Source organism: Poecile atricapillus, chromosome 1 (genome assembly GCF_030490865.1).
Source record: "Poecile atricapillus isolate bPoeAtr1 chromosome 1, bPoeAtr1.hap1, whole genome shotgun sequence".
Taxonomy (NCBI): Eukaryota; Metazoa; Chordata; class Aves; order Passeriformes; family Paridae; genus Poecile; species Poecile atricapillus.
In genome coordinates this window covers 81,685,366-81,699,557 of record NC_081249.1, presented here as the reverse complement: position 1 = coordinate 81,699,557, position 14,192 = coordinate 81,685,366, and the positions used below count along the sequence as shown (strand labels likewise).

General features: G+C 36.2%; 1 protein-coding gene across 1 annotated transcript in view; it reads left to right on the top strand.

Annotated features, from left to right (window-relative positions):
- TMEM135 (transmembrane protein 135) overlaps positions 1–14,192 on the top strand; it is a 160,763-nt gene that overhangs the window by 4,449 nt on the left and 142,122 nt on the right. Inside the window, exons 2-3 of the mRNA XM_058854445.1 lie at positions 5,843–5,970; positions 11,354–11,446. Coding sequence (XP_058710428.1) covers positions 5,843–5,970; positions 11,354–11,446 — 221 coding nt within the window. The remainder of the gene's footprint in view (positions 1–5,842; positions 5,971–11,353; positions 11,447–14,192) is intronic.

Genomic DNA, 14,192 nt, shown 5'->3' with positions numbered 1-14,192 from the left:
TGCTCTAGTACAGATTTTAATGATCCTCAGCACTTGCCTCTATTTTACTGATCTTTTTTTCTTTCTCATTTTCTTCTCATACTTGTTTTGTGCTCATTTTCTTAATTTTGATTCTCATTTTGGTTTCACTTCTAGTATTTCTTCATACTTGTGCATATCTGCTTCTTCCTGTGCCTAGAATAAGCTTCAGGTTCTTGAATGCTAATTGCTTATTTCTCTTTCTGTGTCAGAAGGGTTTTGTTTTCTACTTAGGATTCCAGTGCTGTTGTCTTCCTGAGCCCTGTTTGACCCATCAATATCTGTATTCTGTATCTTAATCTCCATTCTTTATTCTGCAACCTCTCTAGGAGTAGAATAGCATTGTGTACCACAATTGTCAGAGACACAAATGCTATCAGCTATTGTATAAATATAAGGAGTTTTTTCCTTCCTCTACACTATCAGAGGGGAGACATTCATAAGAGTACAGCATGGGCCAGAGAGCTGCAGTGCAGGCAGTGTGTGGCAGCTGGCAGGTCACTTCCTGGGTAAATCACTGTTTGGAGGCAGCAGTAGCAAGAACAACTCTTATTGTGCTAATGAATTATTTTGAATATGGTTATAGGTAAGACAGAATCACCAGCCAAAGATCAAGGTGAAGTGTGTCTCACATCACTTTCCTGGCTCTAGGCACATTTCTGTAGGATTGGGCCAGATATTGTTCCCAAGGATGGATGGTGCACACTGGCCGTGCTGCTGGTGCTTGAGGCTCACTTTGCATGTAGCTTCCCTTGGGAGAGCTGTTTGAACTGGTCCTGAGCAAAGGTGGGAGCCATCTAACACTAAAGTGGATCCTCTCTCATCTGCCAGCATAGATAGAGTTGTCATAGATCATCTTTCTGAGGTGTGCAAGAAGGCTGTACTGCCCAGATTGAATTCTAAAATACTCTAGAATTGCTGGGTATATTAAAATGTGATTTTTCCTTGTTTGTGCTGCAAATGATTGTGTGTTTAGAAGGAGGGTGGGGAGACTAGGGACAATGATAGTGTTACTGTGGAATATGCTTCTGGATACCAGCTTGAATGTCTGGGTTAGGCTGTCGGTAATCTTTCTCCAGTACCTAGAGTTGCTAGAGTGATGACGATATGTGATTGCCTGCTTTTGGATATCTATTCATCTTAGTACTGTGCACTGTCCTGTGTCTCTCTGCTATGTTATGAATGACATGTAGGTCACTGTCTTCTTGCCTTTAGATTCTTCTGGAAGCTGGGTTAAAAATGACTAAATTTAGCCTAAGTGTTACTAAAGTAAGAATCTGTGACTTCTTCATTCCAGGCTGTGATCATTCCACTCTGTTCAGGTGGCTTTCAGGCCACGACATAAAAATTATTTCATAAACTGAAAAGAAACAAAAATAGTCTTTTGCTGAGATGCTAAGAATTTAAAAAGATTCATGCAGTTAATTCAGGTGAACTAAAAAATTTGTGCTTAAAGACAAAGGAGTCACCAGGAGCCTGCATTACAGTAATGTTGGAAATCAGGGAAAGCCTCAGCCTTGACTGACTGAGCAAAGTTCTTTATAAAGACACTACAAGTACTGAGAACTAGGAGGGATTTTTATCAAGGAATAAATCTGTTCTCTTAAGTTGGTACAGCTTTATAGCAGAGTGCAAGAATTTCAGGGTAGGAGGACAATCCTTGAAAATTATGTTGAGTTAGACATTTTAAGGGGAATGAAATACAATCTTCATTTCAGTAGAAGGAAAACAAATAGTGAAGATAATTTGTCATGAAATGAAAGTGGTTCCAGGCTTGAAGGTAATTGAGATGTCATTCAAAGAACATGTTTGTTTCTTTTTTTAATTGGTTGGGTGATATGGAAAATTTTAAAGTATCCAAATCAAAACAACTCAGCCAACTAACGGTGATCCTCATATAACATCTCACATGAGACAGGACAACTCAGAGAGCAGGAGGCACATGTTCTTCTTCCTCAGAGTATTGCAGGAGCTGAGTTACAAAATTAAACGATCTGGAAGCCAGGTTTTGTAATCGGTGAATTTAGGAAGGGATGAGCTAATTGAGGAAAAGCAAATCTGAGTGTTTCAGAGGCCACATGAGAAACAAATTGCTTATTTGAACAAGTGTCTTTCAAAACCCGGGTGTTACCTGAGGGCATTTTGAGGTTCAGTTACTCCAAAGCACTAAAAAGTAATTTTTATAAAACAAAGGAGTAATGTTGTTGTAAAATTTGTAAAAAATTGCAAATGGTTCTAAAAGAACATATAAATGATTGAATATAATTATGAAGAAATCTGGCATCTCTTAGTAGCTCTGCCTGCCTTTTGAGTAATCTGAAGTATTTTCTTAACTATTTTAAATACTGGGGGTTGCTTTGCTTTTAGCTTGCGACTTAATTTATAAATTTTTCCTTGGGTTTTTAATGACTTGCAGCATATGGTTTCTATAAGCCATGTTCACAGTAGTATTGGTAATTTCTAAATTTGCATTTTAAAGATGCCTCAACATGTCAGATAGTTGTGCTTATAAATGGTATTGAACTCTCTTTTCCTAAAGATCTAGCTAAGAGTCTGCATATTTCTATAGCGATTTTAAAAATTTTTCTTACTTTTTTTTTCATTTCCTCTCTATCTTTAGTAAAACTCTGTTATGATGTGGTTGATTTCAGCTGGATATTGTGAAGGAATGAGAGATGGTAGTGCTTTTTTCCATCAGTCAGTGTAGTATGTGTTGTCTAATTCCACCAAATTTTGATGGAGGGGTAGTGAGTAGTCCTTGAAGTCATACACTTTGTACAAACTTAGGACATGGTTAAGAAGGGAGGATGGAGGAGGGAGACAAAACTGTCATATACACAAACAGCAGAATTGGCAGAAAGCCTGTGGTGTTTTTAGCCTGCGGTGTAACCTGTCTGTTGTACAACTGTATGTTGGTCAGCCAATTAGTACATTCATTAAGTCAAACCATCCTTTGTGTGCAGTGCCTCTTGTGGAATCCATAGTTCAGGGATATAGGTGAAGACTGAGGAATACTGGGGTGAAGCTGAGGTTATTGTGGCTGGATGATGAATACTGGTAGGCGTTACATGACACATCATGAAAATAATCAGGCCTGGCTGGTGCCTCAAATCATATTTGGGTTTGGGTTTCGTATTCCTTTTCTGCTGGAACACCAATAGCCTAGCTTAAATCTTGCAGTAGACTATGTAGCTGGGGTTTAGGGATGGTGTTGGAATTGCATATATTTTTTCCGTAGTTAGGACACAATGAATAAATTCTGTTTTTTTTTGATCTACAGGGTTTAACATTTGTGTATAAAGACTAAATTAAAAAAGAAAAAGCATTTGAGTAATGATATTCTACAAACTGAGGTATCCTGAAACTGGTGGACTGATTTTTTTAATTATATTTTTTATGTTGGAGAGTCAAAATGAAGTTGTGTGAATTCTAAAATTAATGCTATTAGATGCTAATATATTAACTATAATGCTAATAGAAAAACTTCTTACCTGTTTCTTTATTAATATTGACCAGGCTTTTTTTTTTTTTTTCAATGCATCTGTTAGCATCTTCATGGAGATTAGTGTTTTGCCCAGGAAGTACCTACTGGATGTTCTGATGCCCTCTTCTTCCATTCTTTCTGCTACTGACATCCACTGCTAAGCCTTGAGCAGTGCATTTATTGTAAGAATTTAGTTTTTATAACAGTATCCTCTCAGCTGACTTGAGTGAAGCGTATCCCAGTGGGAGCCATGAATTGCTGCATTCTGACATAGATTTCATAATCTTTCTGCACTTTAATAACACTTTTCTGAAATGTGTGGAACTGATAGGGACAGCAAAATGGTATCCAGAAATATCTGGTATTTTTTCCATGTAACCTCATCACTGGTAGTAGAAGAACTCTATAGTCTGCTCTTGTCTGCTTTCAGCCCTACACAATTTTTAGTTTTGTTGATGTCTATAAAGCAGTTAGAAAATTTAAGCTTTTATAAGCTTCTTGATTTTTGTTTGTTTTGTTTTTTTTGGTGGGTGTGCATGAAACTGTTACTCTCACACATATTTCTCTTTCAATTAGTGTGAGCAATTTTCTTTGGAATGGTTTGTGTGTTATTGTTTCTGGTTCTTTTCTATTTTTCATTTGGGAGTAGGACAGTAAAGAGAAGGGAAAGCAGAAATTTACATTAGTCTAAAACTTGCTGGAGACATTACAGAAATAAATTTTTAAATTTGATTTGACAAATCTCTTGATTTGGTACCACTGTTTCTGTGTTGCATTTCTTACACTTTGGTCTGAAGGATCAAGGCTTTGCATGTGGGTGTAAGGTCTGTGTTCTTAAAACAAAAAAAATAGTTATTTTGTTCCAGTGTTCATGTTCTTCCTACAATATGTTAGAAATATCCAAGTGGTAGCAGCTAGTTATCTGGCGTTTAGACTACATGAAGACTTTACTTCAGCAGAAATATTATCTGGATTGCATTATTACCTAATCCATTATGCTTAAAGCAGTCTTGACACTTGATTAAGTAATGTGTAAATCTGTTTTCAGAGGTCTGTTCATGCATGGATTTCTTCTTAATCCTTAGTTCAAGCTTCATTTTGCAAACAAGATTTTGGCAGAACCTTCCTGTGGTTACTTTTAGTAGAATCCTCAGCCTATCTCTGATTCTAAAACATCTACTTGCTTTTCAGTGAGCATTGTTTGGGAATAATATCTCCCTCTCACAACCGAGACTTTGAGATGTGTTGGCAGTGTGGATTTGACAGGATGTCTTTCTTCTCATCAGCACTAGCAATATGAAGCTTGCTCTGCTTGGAACTTCTCTAAGTATTGACCAAAAACTCTGTCCAGTTTTGAAACTCCTGGGGGGATCAGTGCCGATAAAGATAATAGTGCTAGTAGAATGAAAAAAGGATAGAATCTGTCTCATGGTGCACTCAAAGTGCTGAAGGGACCTTGGGAGGCCCCAAGGTTGCTTGAGGACTTTTCTAGTTAAGTTTCAAGGGTCTCCAGGGGCGGAGAGTCCACAATAATTTTTGGTAACTTCCTCCAATATTCAGCCACCCTCAAATGAAAACCTTTTTCTTTAGGTCTAACCAGCGTTTCCCATACTTGAGCTTGTCTGTTGCCTGTTGTCTTAGTCCTGACTATCTCTGAGTTTTCTACATCTTCCCATTAGCTAATTGCAGAATTTCTGTAGACAAAAGAAGTTTGAGGACCTTTAGTGTTTGAGTCATTAAATAAGCTATTCTTTATAATACCTGGGACATACATTAAACTGAGCAAAAAAGAATGTTTATTTTTTAGATTGAGCCTGTTTTGTGCTATAGGCAGTTTTTAAGTTAATATACCAATTCTATAGAATATGTCAGGAATGTGTTGTTCTCCCAGCAGATGGTGAACATTTTTTGAGGGCTTGCAGTTATTTAATTGGAATAGAAAACCTTTAAAAATACATCATCATTTCACAGATACTGTAAGGCATGTATTTGGATTACTTTAGAGATATTCTGACCATAAATTATGTGATTGTCCAATTTTCTTGAAGCAAAAACTCTGTAGATATATCACATCTTAAAAGTTTTGATATCTGGCAGACAATGTTTCTGACAATTATGGTCAATGGTAACAAGGTAATAAAATTCCTCCTATAATGGTATAAATATTGTAATAGCTGGAACAAGTTCAAAGGAAATCTTTGTGGTATTGTTCATAAAGTTTAAGAGGCTTTGTTTTACTACTTAAGTGGGCAGGCCTCATTTTATGTTTTCCTTTTTCTTTATGATGTGCAAAAAGTGCCTAACTGAATTAAAGTTTGTCCCCCTTTCCTTCTCCCTCAGGTTGCAGCTATTCTCAGGAAACGAAAGCTTGAGTATTATTTGTACAAATTGCTACCTGAGATCTTGCAGTCGACTTCCTTTCTGACAGCAAATGGGACCTTGTATATTGCTTGCTTTTGCATTCTAAGGTTGGTACACTATCCTAAAAATGAAACATAGTAAAGCTATTTTTGTGCAACTTTTCAATTTGTATAGTAATTTTTCTCTTTTTGTAATAGGCTTGCTTGTAATGTTTTGAAATAAGAAAAGCAATCATTTTGATTTCTGGTTTTACCATTTGAATATGAAACTTCGCTTTTTAAAAATTACTTTATTCTCATTTTTGTAATCTTTTAAATGAATAAACTGGTCAAGGCATCCACTTTGCTTCTTTTTCCTCTGTTTTAGAGATTCAAAATACATTGTTGCAGAAAATTCAGATAGATTCTATAGGGGAATTAAAAAGGCCTAATCTTTCTTTCCTAGAAATAATTGATGTAATTTTATATTGGTTTCTATTTTCCTCATGCACAGGCTATGATAACTTTTAATTGTAGTGAACTTTATCCAGCCGTCCAAGTTTGTACTTTTCCTTATGGTCATAAATGAAGGAAACTCCAGCATAACTTCTGGGATAATGTAAGATACAGACTTGCTTTGAGAAAAGAGCATAAAGGGCACCTCTGTATTCTGTTTCCAGCATATATTTCAAGTAACTATCAGGATAGATGAAAATTAAAAGTTGCTTTATATTAATATGATTATGCATTTGTTGTAAGAGTTGTTACACATAGGCATGTAAAGCCTACAGTAGCTATGAATATTTGAAATTTAACTGACAGCCCCTCTAAAAGGTAAACCCCTTATTCCCTACTTTTAAATCTGTTTAGAGGCCTCTAAACTTTCCTTCAAAACTGAAGGAGAAGGCAGAGAAGAAGAAGAGCTGGCTGAGGAGCTGTGGATTGCTTTTCAAGTAAATAATTCTTGAAGTTCAAAGTGACTCTCTAAGTAATGAGCTCTGAAGAATATGAGGTTTTCTAGCAATTTGGGTTTGTATTAATATCAATTTATCTTTATTCCTCTGAAGTAGAGTCTTCTTCCTTATTCTGCCATGTATTTGCCTGTAAATCTGCAGTGCTGTAGTTAAATATTATTCCCTAAGTTAAGCTGCTATGTTTTTAAGTTGTATGGTTTTCATCAGTTCCTCTTACAGAGGATATTAGCCATCTAGCAGATCTGTGCTTGTGCCAGTCAGTGAAGTAGGTAAGAGATCAGTATCTTACAAGCCAGTTGGCATGGCATCACATTCACCCTATGTGGAGTACAGCTGTCTAAAGCTGGTCTGACCTCCAGAGCAGCATGGCCAGATGCAGGCTGGGTAATGGAAATGCTGCTTAGCCCGGGTGCTCCAAGTCTCCTTGAAGCATTGTTTGGGTTGACCTAGGTCAGAACCATGTAAAGAACAATTCCAATGATTAAATGTGGCAAGGGACACATGTAAGTGCTTACCCTGCCATTGGTACAGCTGTGCTGCACAGTAACCAACCAGTATCTTGGGAATAACTTTTTCTCTTGCAAAGAGATGCCCTTGAGGAGTAAACAGCTGCAGCAGAATCCTTGCTGGTAGAGTCTGTGCACACTGCCCACCACTCACAATTGCAGGACTTGGAACTAAAAAGCTGTTGGCTAGAATGCTGATTTGAGCTGTTTAACTGAAATCACTGATAGAGGCAAAAGAAGTGTTTAAGGCAGCCATGGTAATGGTGCTTATTGAAGTATATGAATGTCCAGTTGTAGTGAGAATTTCTCAGCTTTTCTGTCCAAAATGAAATTCAGAGCCTCATCAATTAAGTGATTAGGATATGTAAGAGCTATTAAATGACATTTCAAAAAACAATGGATATCTGGAATCATGATAACATGATTGTCAGAGAAGAAATGCTTTCCAAGCTTGTATCCTTTGAAGAACAAGTACACGCCTGGTGATGATCTACTTGGTGCATTTTCCATGAACTCCCAAGTGCCTTTGACAAGAGTGCTTGCTAGGACTGGTCAAGAAGAAAGGTCCTCTGTCTTCCAGGAATTAGTAAATGATTAGCAAGTAGTTAATATATATGAAACAAAATGAGGCATAAATAATTGGTTTGCATAGTAAAAAGAAGTTGCCAGTGAAGTTTCTGTTACATCCTTTGTTTTGGATATACTTAAGGAATCTGGAAAAGGGGCTGACCACTAGTATGAGAGATTTTATAAGATTATTTAGGGTACAGAAATCTAAAACTGACTCTCATCCATTTCAGAAAGATCTGTTGATTAAAATCACTTATGAAATTTTATAAAGAGAAGTGCAAAGTAAAAAAGCAGCTCAGTCCTTACTCAGGAATGGGCTTTAAACTAGCTGCTATTTATCAGGAAGGTGTTTGAGGATCATTATGGGTAGATTCTTTGAACAAGTCACTTCAGCACTTGAATATGGTCAAGGAGCTGAGTGAGTGGTGTTTGGAGAAAAAATGAGACCGCACCAGGAAGCTGAATGAATACATGACAGTTTTTGAAGCTGAGCTCTGTATGCCTTTTTAAGAGTTTCTCCTAAGATCATAATGTTGAAAAGTCATCACTTGAAATGTACTTAATGTCTTGTATTTAGTATACTTGTCTTGCAGCTTGAGCCATATAAGTTTGCTTCTCTCACCTAGTCTTGAGTGGTTAATGGGGGATGGAAACGTGAGACTTCAGTCCTTTATTTTTAACCAGTTTATGTCTTTTTTAATATTTGTTTTTTTTTAATTATTTGACTGAAGTTGTATTAGTCTTTGAATTTACTGCTGTGTGATACAGTGTACTTCCTTCAGTAGCCCCTGAGATCAGGGGTAATGGTATGTGATTATCTATGCCAGAAACATTTTAAACTATCAAAGAAATACCACTACCTCTGTTTATGAATAACTGGCTTGAATATTTCTGAACTTGATATGCAGCCATGGAAAGAGATTGATTGAGACTGTGAAGACCTATATCTCTCCATCTGGTTTTAGATAGTGATGAGAGATTGGATGTGATAGATTTGTACAATAGGATATATGTTGCAGTTTTTACATCTGTTTTTGCTTGATAGGTATATTATAGCAGTAACTCAGAAGCAGAATTGTCCAGCAAGCCCCATATAGTTGATTGCTCTTACTCTCCTGGAGTTCTAGACCGAAGCAATGGAAAAAGGGTTTATAGCTGGACATGTTAACTCATATTTATGGTAGTTTCTTCCTTTCAACTAGGAAAAACTACCAAAATTGAAACTGATGCAAATATTCTCAGGGACATAAAACTTTAGGCAAGAATGTGGAATTAAAATAATTTCAGGCATTGTTTAATTCTCCCATCATTTCACAGGTGGGTAAAATTTCAAAAATATCTAAATCAAATTATTTAGGCAGTGGGTAGATGTTCTTGTTTTAGAAGAGATTGCCAAGCTAACTTGAGTGACCATTTTTTTTTAAACTCCTATTTATTTTGTGTGGTGAATTAGTGTCTATGTACAGGCTGGTCTGTTGGTAGAGGAGTAAGGATGATGATCTCTGTTACGGATGTGTGATAGTCCAGCTGGGGGTTGTAATCTCTTCCGCTGGTGAGATCCAGAAGACTACATCTGTCTTGGCTTCAGATGGAAGTGCTGGGTTCTTGTGTTGACAGGCATTGCATCTGTTAAATAAAAAGTGTGATTTTTAGGTTTTTGGTTCAGTTATATGTAAAACATCATGAAGACACAGTTTTGTTAGTCTACCAACTAGAGTAATTAAGTTTGTAGATTGAGAAATTAGATGCACGATCCGAAAGAACTCCTAGTTCTTACTCTAATTTCTATCCATAGGACATGTGAAAATAGCCATGCAGGTAGTAACAAAACCTAGTTTTCATTCACTTTAGGAGAAGTTTAAATGTTTCCGTTAATGACAGTACATTTTTATTTCCACTAGACTTTATTATGTAAAATGTGTTACTGTAGTTTCTGAAATCTTGTCAAACCAAACATGCAAGCATTTGTAAAAGGATTCTAAACCATGCCAAAAGAACGAATTACTGTTTCTTTCCCACAGAAGAGGCATTTGTTCTGTTACTTAACAGGTGTGTCTGGTAAGATGTGTTCATACTTAGTAAGATGTTTAAAATGACTTCTCTGAAACTTCATACAGTAATTACTTTCTGAGAGACTCCTAATAATGAACTTTAGCTCCTGCAGCATTTGGCATTGTCACCCTGAGAAATTATCCTTTTGCAGCCGTGGGAATGAGCAGTGTGTGTAATTGCCATTACATCACTTACTGCTGATACACTGGCTCTCTTTTCACTTAGGAACATAAGCTGGCATTGCTTGCTGGTAATGTTATTTTTGCAGAAGTATGAAATGAGGCTGCTCATGCCTTTGACGGCACGAATGAAAGTGAGCTAATCAGATGGTGTTGATGAATTATCTTTGTTCTGTCTTCTTTGTTGTCAACATGAAATTTTGACTAAGAAAGTGTCCTGTTCTGCCATGTATGTGTTTGCCATTTTGTTTGTTTATTTTGTTTGCTGTGTTTTTAGAAGGATAGACACCATTGTAATGCTTTGTTTTTTCACTGATAGTGCTTGTTAGTTGAGCACCATTGGTATAATTGAAGTATGTTTATTATCGTGCTGCCAAATGTCACAACTCTCTGACACTTGTTTGCCTGTGATCAGCCTGAATAAGTTTGAAGGTGCAGGTCTTGTGAACAGACCAAACATGATGGGTGACATTGTGTCTGACATGCAGTTTTGCTTTCTTCCTTTAATAGTGGCAAATTTATAGAAATATTTACTTAGATGTTGTTATTTGTGTAACTCTTTTTTTTTTTTCCCCCCCGACTTTTATTGTTGAAGGAATTTTGGTAGTTGAAATTTTGTGGACTTTAAAAGAAATCCGGATCTAGCTGCCAAAAATGAGAGCTTTCTCAGCTTAATAGGACTGTTGCTTCCGTTTATAATGTACAGACTGATTTCTTGGCATGCTGTTAATGTGTATGTTCCTGTTTTTAGCATCAGTGGGTTGTCTGTTTGGAGTGTGGCATGTATTATAATTATTTGATTTGATTTCTGGCTCACCTAACTGCATCGCTACATTCCACAAGGCAGATGTTGTGGATACTTGTATTTGCACAAGTAGCAAAGAGATGAGTGGCTATAAGGTCTTTTAGAAGATTTTTCTGTAATTAGTATCTGGAACTTTTCAAAAATATGTCTTGGAAGAAAAGTTTGATTTCCTGGAAGAAAAGTAGCCACTTAAATTAATACATCAATGAAGTGTTTAAGGCATTTAATGTCTATGAAGCGCTTTGGGAACTCCTCTGATAATTATCCAACTGTAAAAATACAATAATTAGTGTTTATTAGTAAGTACAGATTAAAGTAAGAAGACAAAATTAATAAATCATTTGTAATGTTATAATACAGACAAAATACGGTGTGGTGCATAAATGTTCTGTTTACATGTAATATGTGTATACATTACTTTTTCAGGAAAATACTTGGAAAATTCTACTTTTGGTCTCCTGGCTTTGGTGCAGCTTTACCTGCTTCTTACATGGCTATTCTCATTGAAAGGAAAAGCAGGTAGGGTTTGTGTTTATGGATTTTCAGCTTAATATAATAATGTTTCTTGTTTTGGTTGTTTGATGACATTTGACAATTCAGTGGGCTTATTTCAGAGTGCTGGAAATATAGTTCATCTGAAATAGTGTCTTATGCAACATTAAATTTAAATCGAAAAAGCTACAGTGTAAAACAGTTTACAAACTTTCGGTTTCATGTTTGTGTTTGGTTTGTCTTGTTTAATGTGCAATTGCATTGCTCAGGATTGCCTGATAAAGCTTGGTTGCTTAGGGCTTCCTAATGAAACTATACTTTTGCTCTTGCTTGTTTTTTAAAATGTAATTTGAGCAACGTTTGCAATTAGTCACAGAGAAGGAGAATGCTGATGACTAAACAACATGACATTACTTAAGATGGAGGAATTATAGGATGTTGTGGAGAAAAGTGGGTGAGCTGAAATAATTCCGATTGGATGAAATGTAATGGTACAGAAAGCAATGCCTTTCACTTAAGGAGAGGCACTGAAGTTCATCTATCAGAGGTAAGCTCATTATGAAAGCATTAAGAGGGGGAAGAAATCTCTAAGTAATCCAAGTATAGCCCAGAGCTGCCATTTGTAATGTGCCCAGGAAGATGGCAGGTGAAATCCTGGCTTGTAAGGTTTTATTGTTTGCAATTCAACTTACGTTGGTAGCTTGTATAAATAGTGTCAGTTGCAATACTTTCTTAATTTACTATGGACTGAGATGATTTAGGCATCTAGTTAGTAAGCTTAATTTAAAGAAGTTAAGAGAAGGGTAGAGGAAAGGATTACTCTTTTAAAAAAGATAATGAAAAAGGTACCAGAGGTGGTGTGAATGCACTTTTGGTTACTGTGAATGTCTGAAACTTCCTTAAGCAATCATTTAAAAATAATGGCAAATATGTATCATTGTGTTGTTGGATCACTGTCAGGCCCCATTCCTGAACTTTAACTGTGGAGTGAGCAAATCCCATGCCAAGTTTTATGTATGTCAGAGTTCTGTCCTTTTAAACTAATGCATTAGCCATTGTTTTTGAAGATTTAGGAAGTGTAAGAGTTTCTGGAAATATGGGAGCACATCTAAATAATTTTCTTTAATGTAACTATAGAGAACATAATTGTAACTGAGTTACTAAATAAGTTAATTATCATTTACATGTCCTCTCTAGCTGACTGATTTTAATCTTTCTGTAATTACTGCCCAAGAGATTGGATACATTTTAGTAGAACTTTGTTTAGTTACTTAGACTTGGCATTAGAGTATCATTTTGGGGTGAGAGCAAATGCATTTTCTCCCTTTGATCAGTGATAACAGTGGCTTAACTTTTCCTACGGAGTAGTTACAATGTGAGGCTTTTCTGTATCAGACTTTTAATGTTTCTTGATAACATTAAAGAGGAAGAAATCGGGATGGTTGTCAATCTGTGACCTTCGTGTAGCTTTTAGAATATTTGTGAATGGAGAGTTGAAACTGTGTATGAGCCCAAACTTGAGCAAGGTTTTTGTATAACAGCAAAACATCTATGAGAAAATTGCAAAGCTGCGCTTGTTAAGAGTAACAAAAAGAGTAGGCAAACAAATTTTATATTAAATGTGTTTTTCTAGAATTGTTTGTGGCAATGTTTGAAAACTCTGATATGTTAACAGGATTCTATTTAGCCTATGAAATTTGAAAGAAATGGAAGTTGAAATAGAGGTATGTGGAAATGGCAAAAGTAGATTGCTACAACATGTATGCAATGAATGATGCTGGAATAATTAATTTCTATAGGTTTATTTCCCTTTCTGTCAGAATTCATATGTGACCTAAGGTATTTTGCCTAAAAATTCACATTATATTGGATTAGATAAAAGAAAAAACGAAATGTTGGTATTGTAGTATAACACATGTATGAAAATGTGGGGTCATTGTTCTTAACAAAAAGAATCGTTAAAGGATGTCAAAATGTATTTGAAGGTTAAGGGGTTTTTTAAAATACAAAGTTTCTTGGTATGGTCTCAGAAGGCAACTATGTATAATGTGCAAAATGCTGCTGCTGACAATGAAGTGCGACTTTCTGATTTCACATCTGTTTGCCTGTTAGCTTCTGTTACAGGCAAAATCAAATTTTAATAGACTCACAGTCCCTTAGGAAACTGATGTTTCACATGGAGACACAGAGGCATTTTCAGTTATCTGATGAGCAGCTTAGAACAAATTGTAGTGAAAAATCAGGGAAGTGGGAAAAGGTCCCGATTTGAGTTTATAAACCTCTCTCTAGCCCTTCAAATTGCTACTAGCAGCTGGCAGCAACATTGAGCTTAATCACTTAATCTCTTCCCTAGTGGATACCCTATTTTAAGTGCCTCACTGGCATTTGCTTGCACAGTGTCCCTGTCAGTCCTGAACTTGGGAACAGCAGGGTTATAAATTAGATTTTCTTCCAAGTGTTGCTCTTCATGTGTGCAAGCCTTGTAGTATGTAATTCATATGGAAGAATGGGAAAAAGAGATTGATGGCTTGACTAGTCGCCTTATAATTCTGAGGAGGAACATGTTTTCTAATGTGTTGCAGAGTTAGTTTGATTGTAGTTTCTATCTGTGTTATATATAATTACAGATTTGCAGGACACTGGCAATGAGGAGGGGAGGTGACTTTGCAAAGAAACTTCAGACAGACTCAGGAAATGCTCTGCACTATATTTTGCTCCTACAGGTCTATAAAGATATAAATGTCACATTAATATGTCCATGTGTGTTCTATTT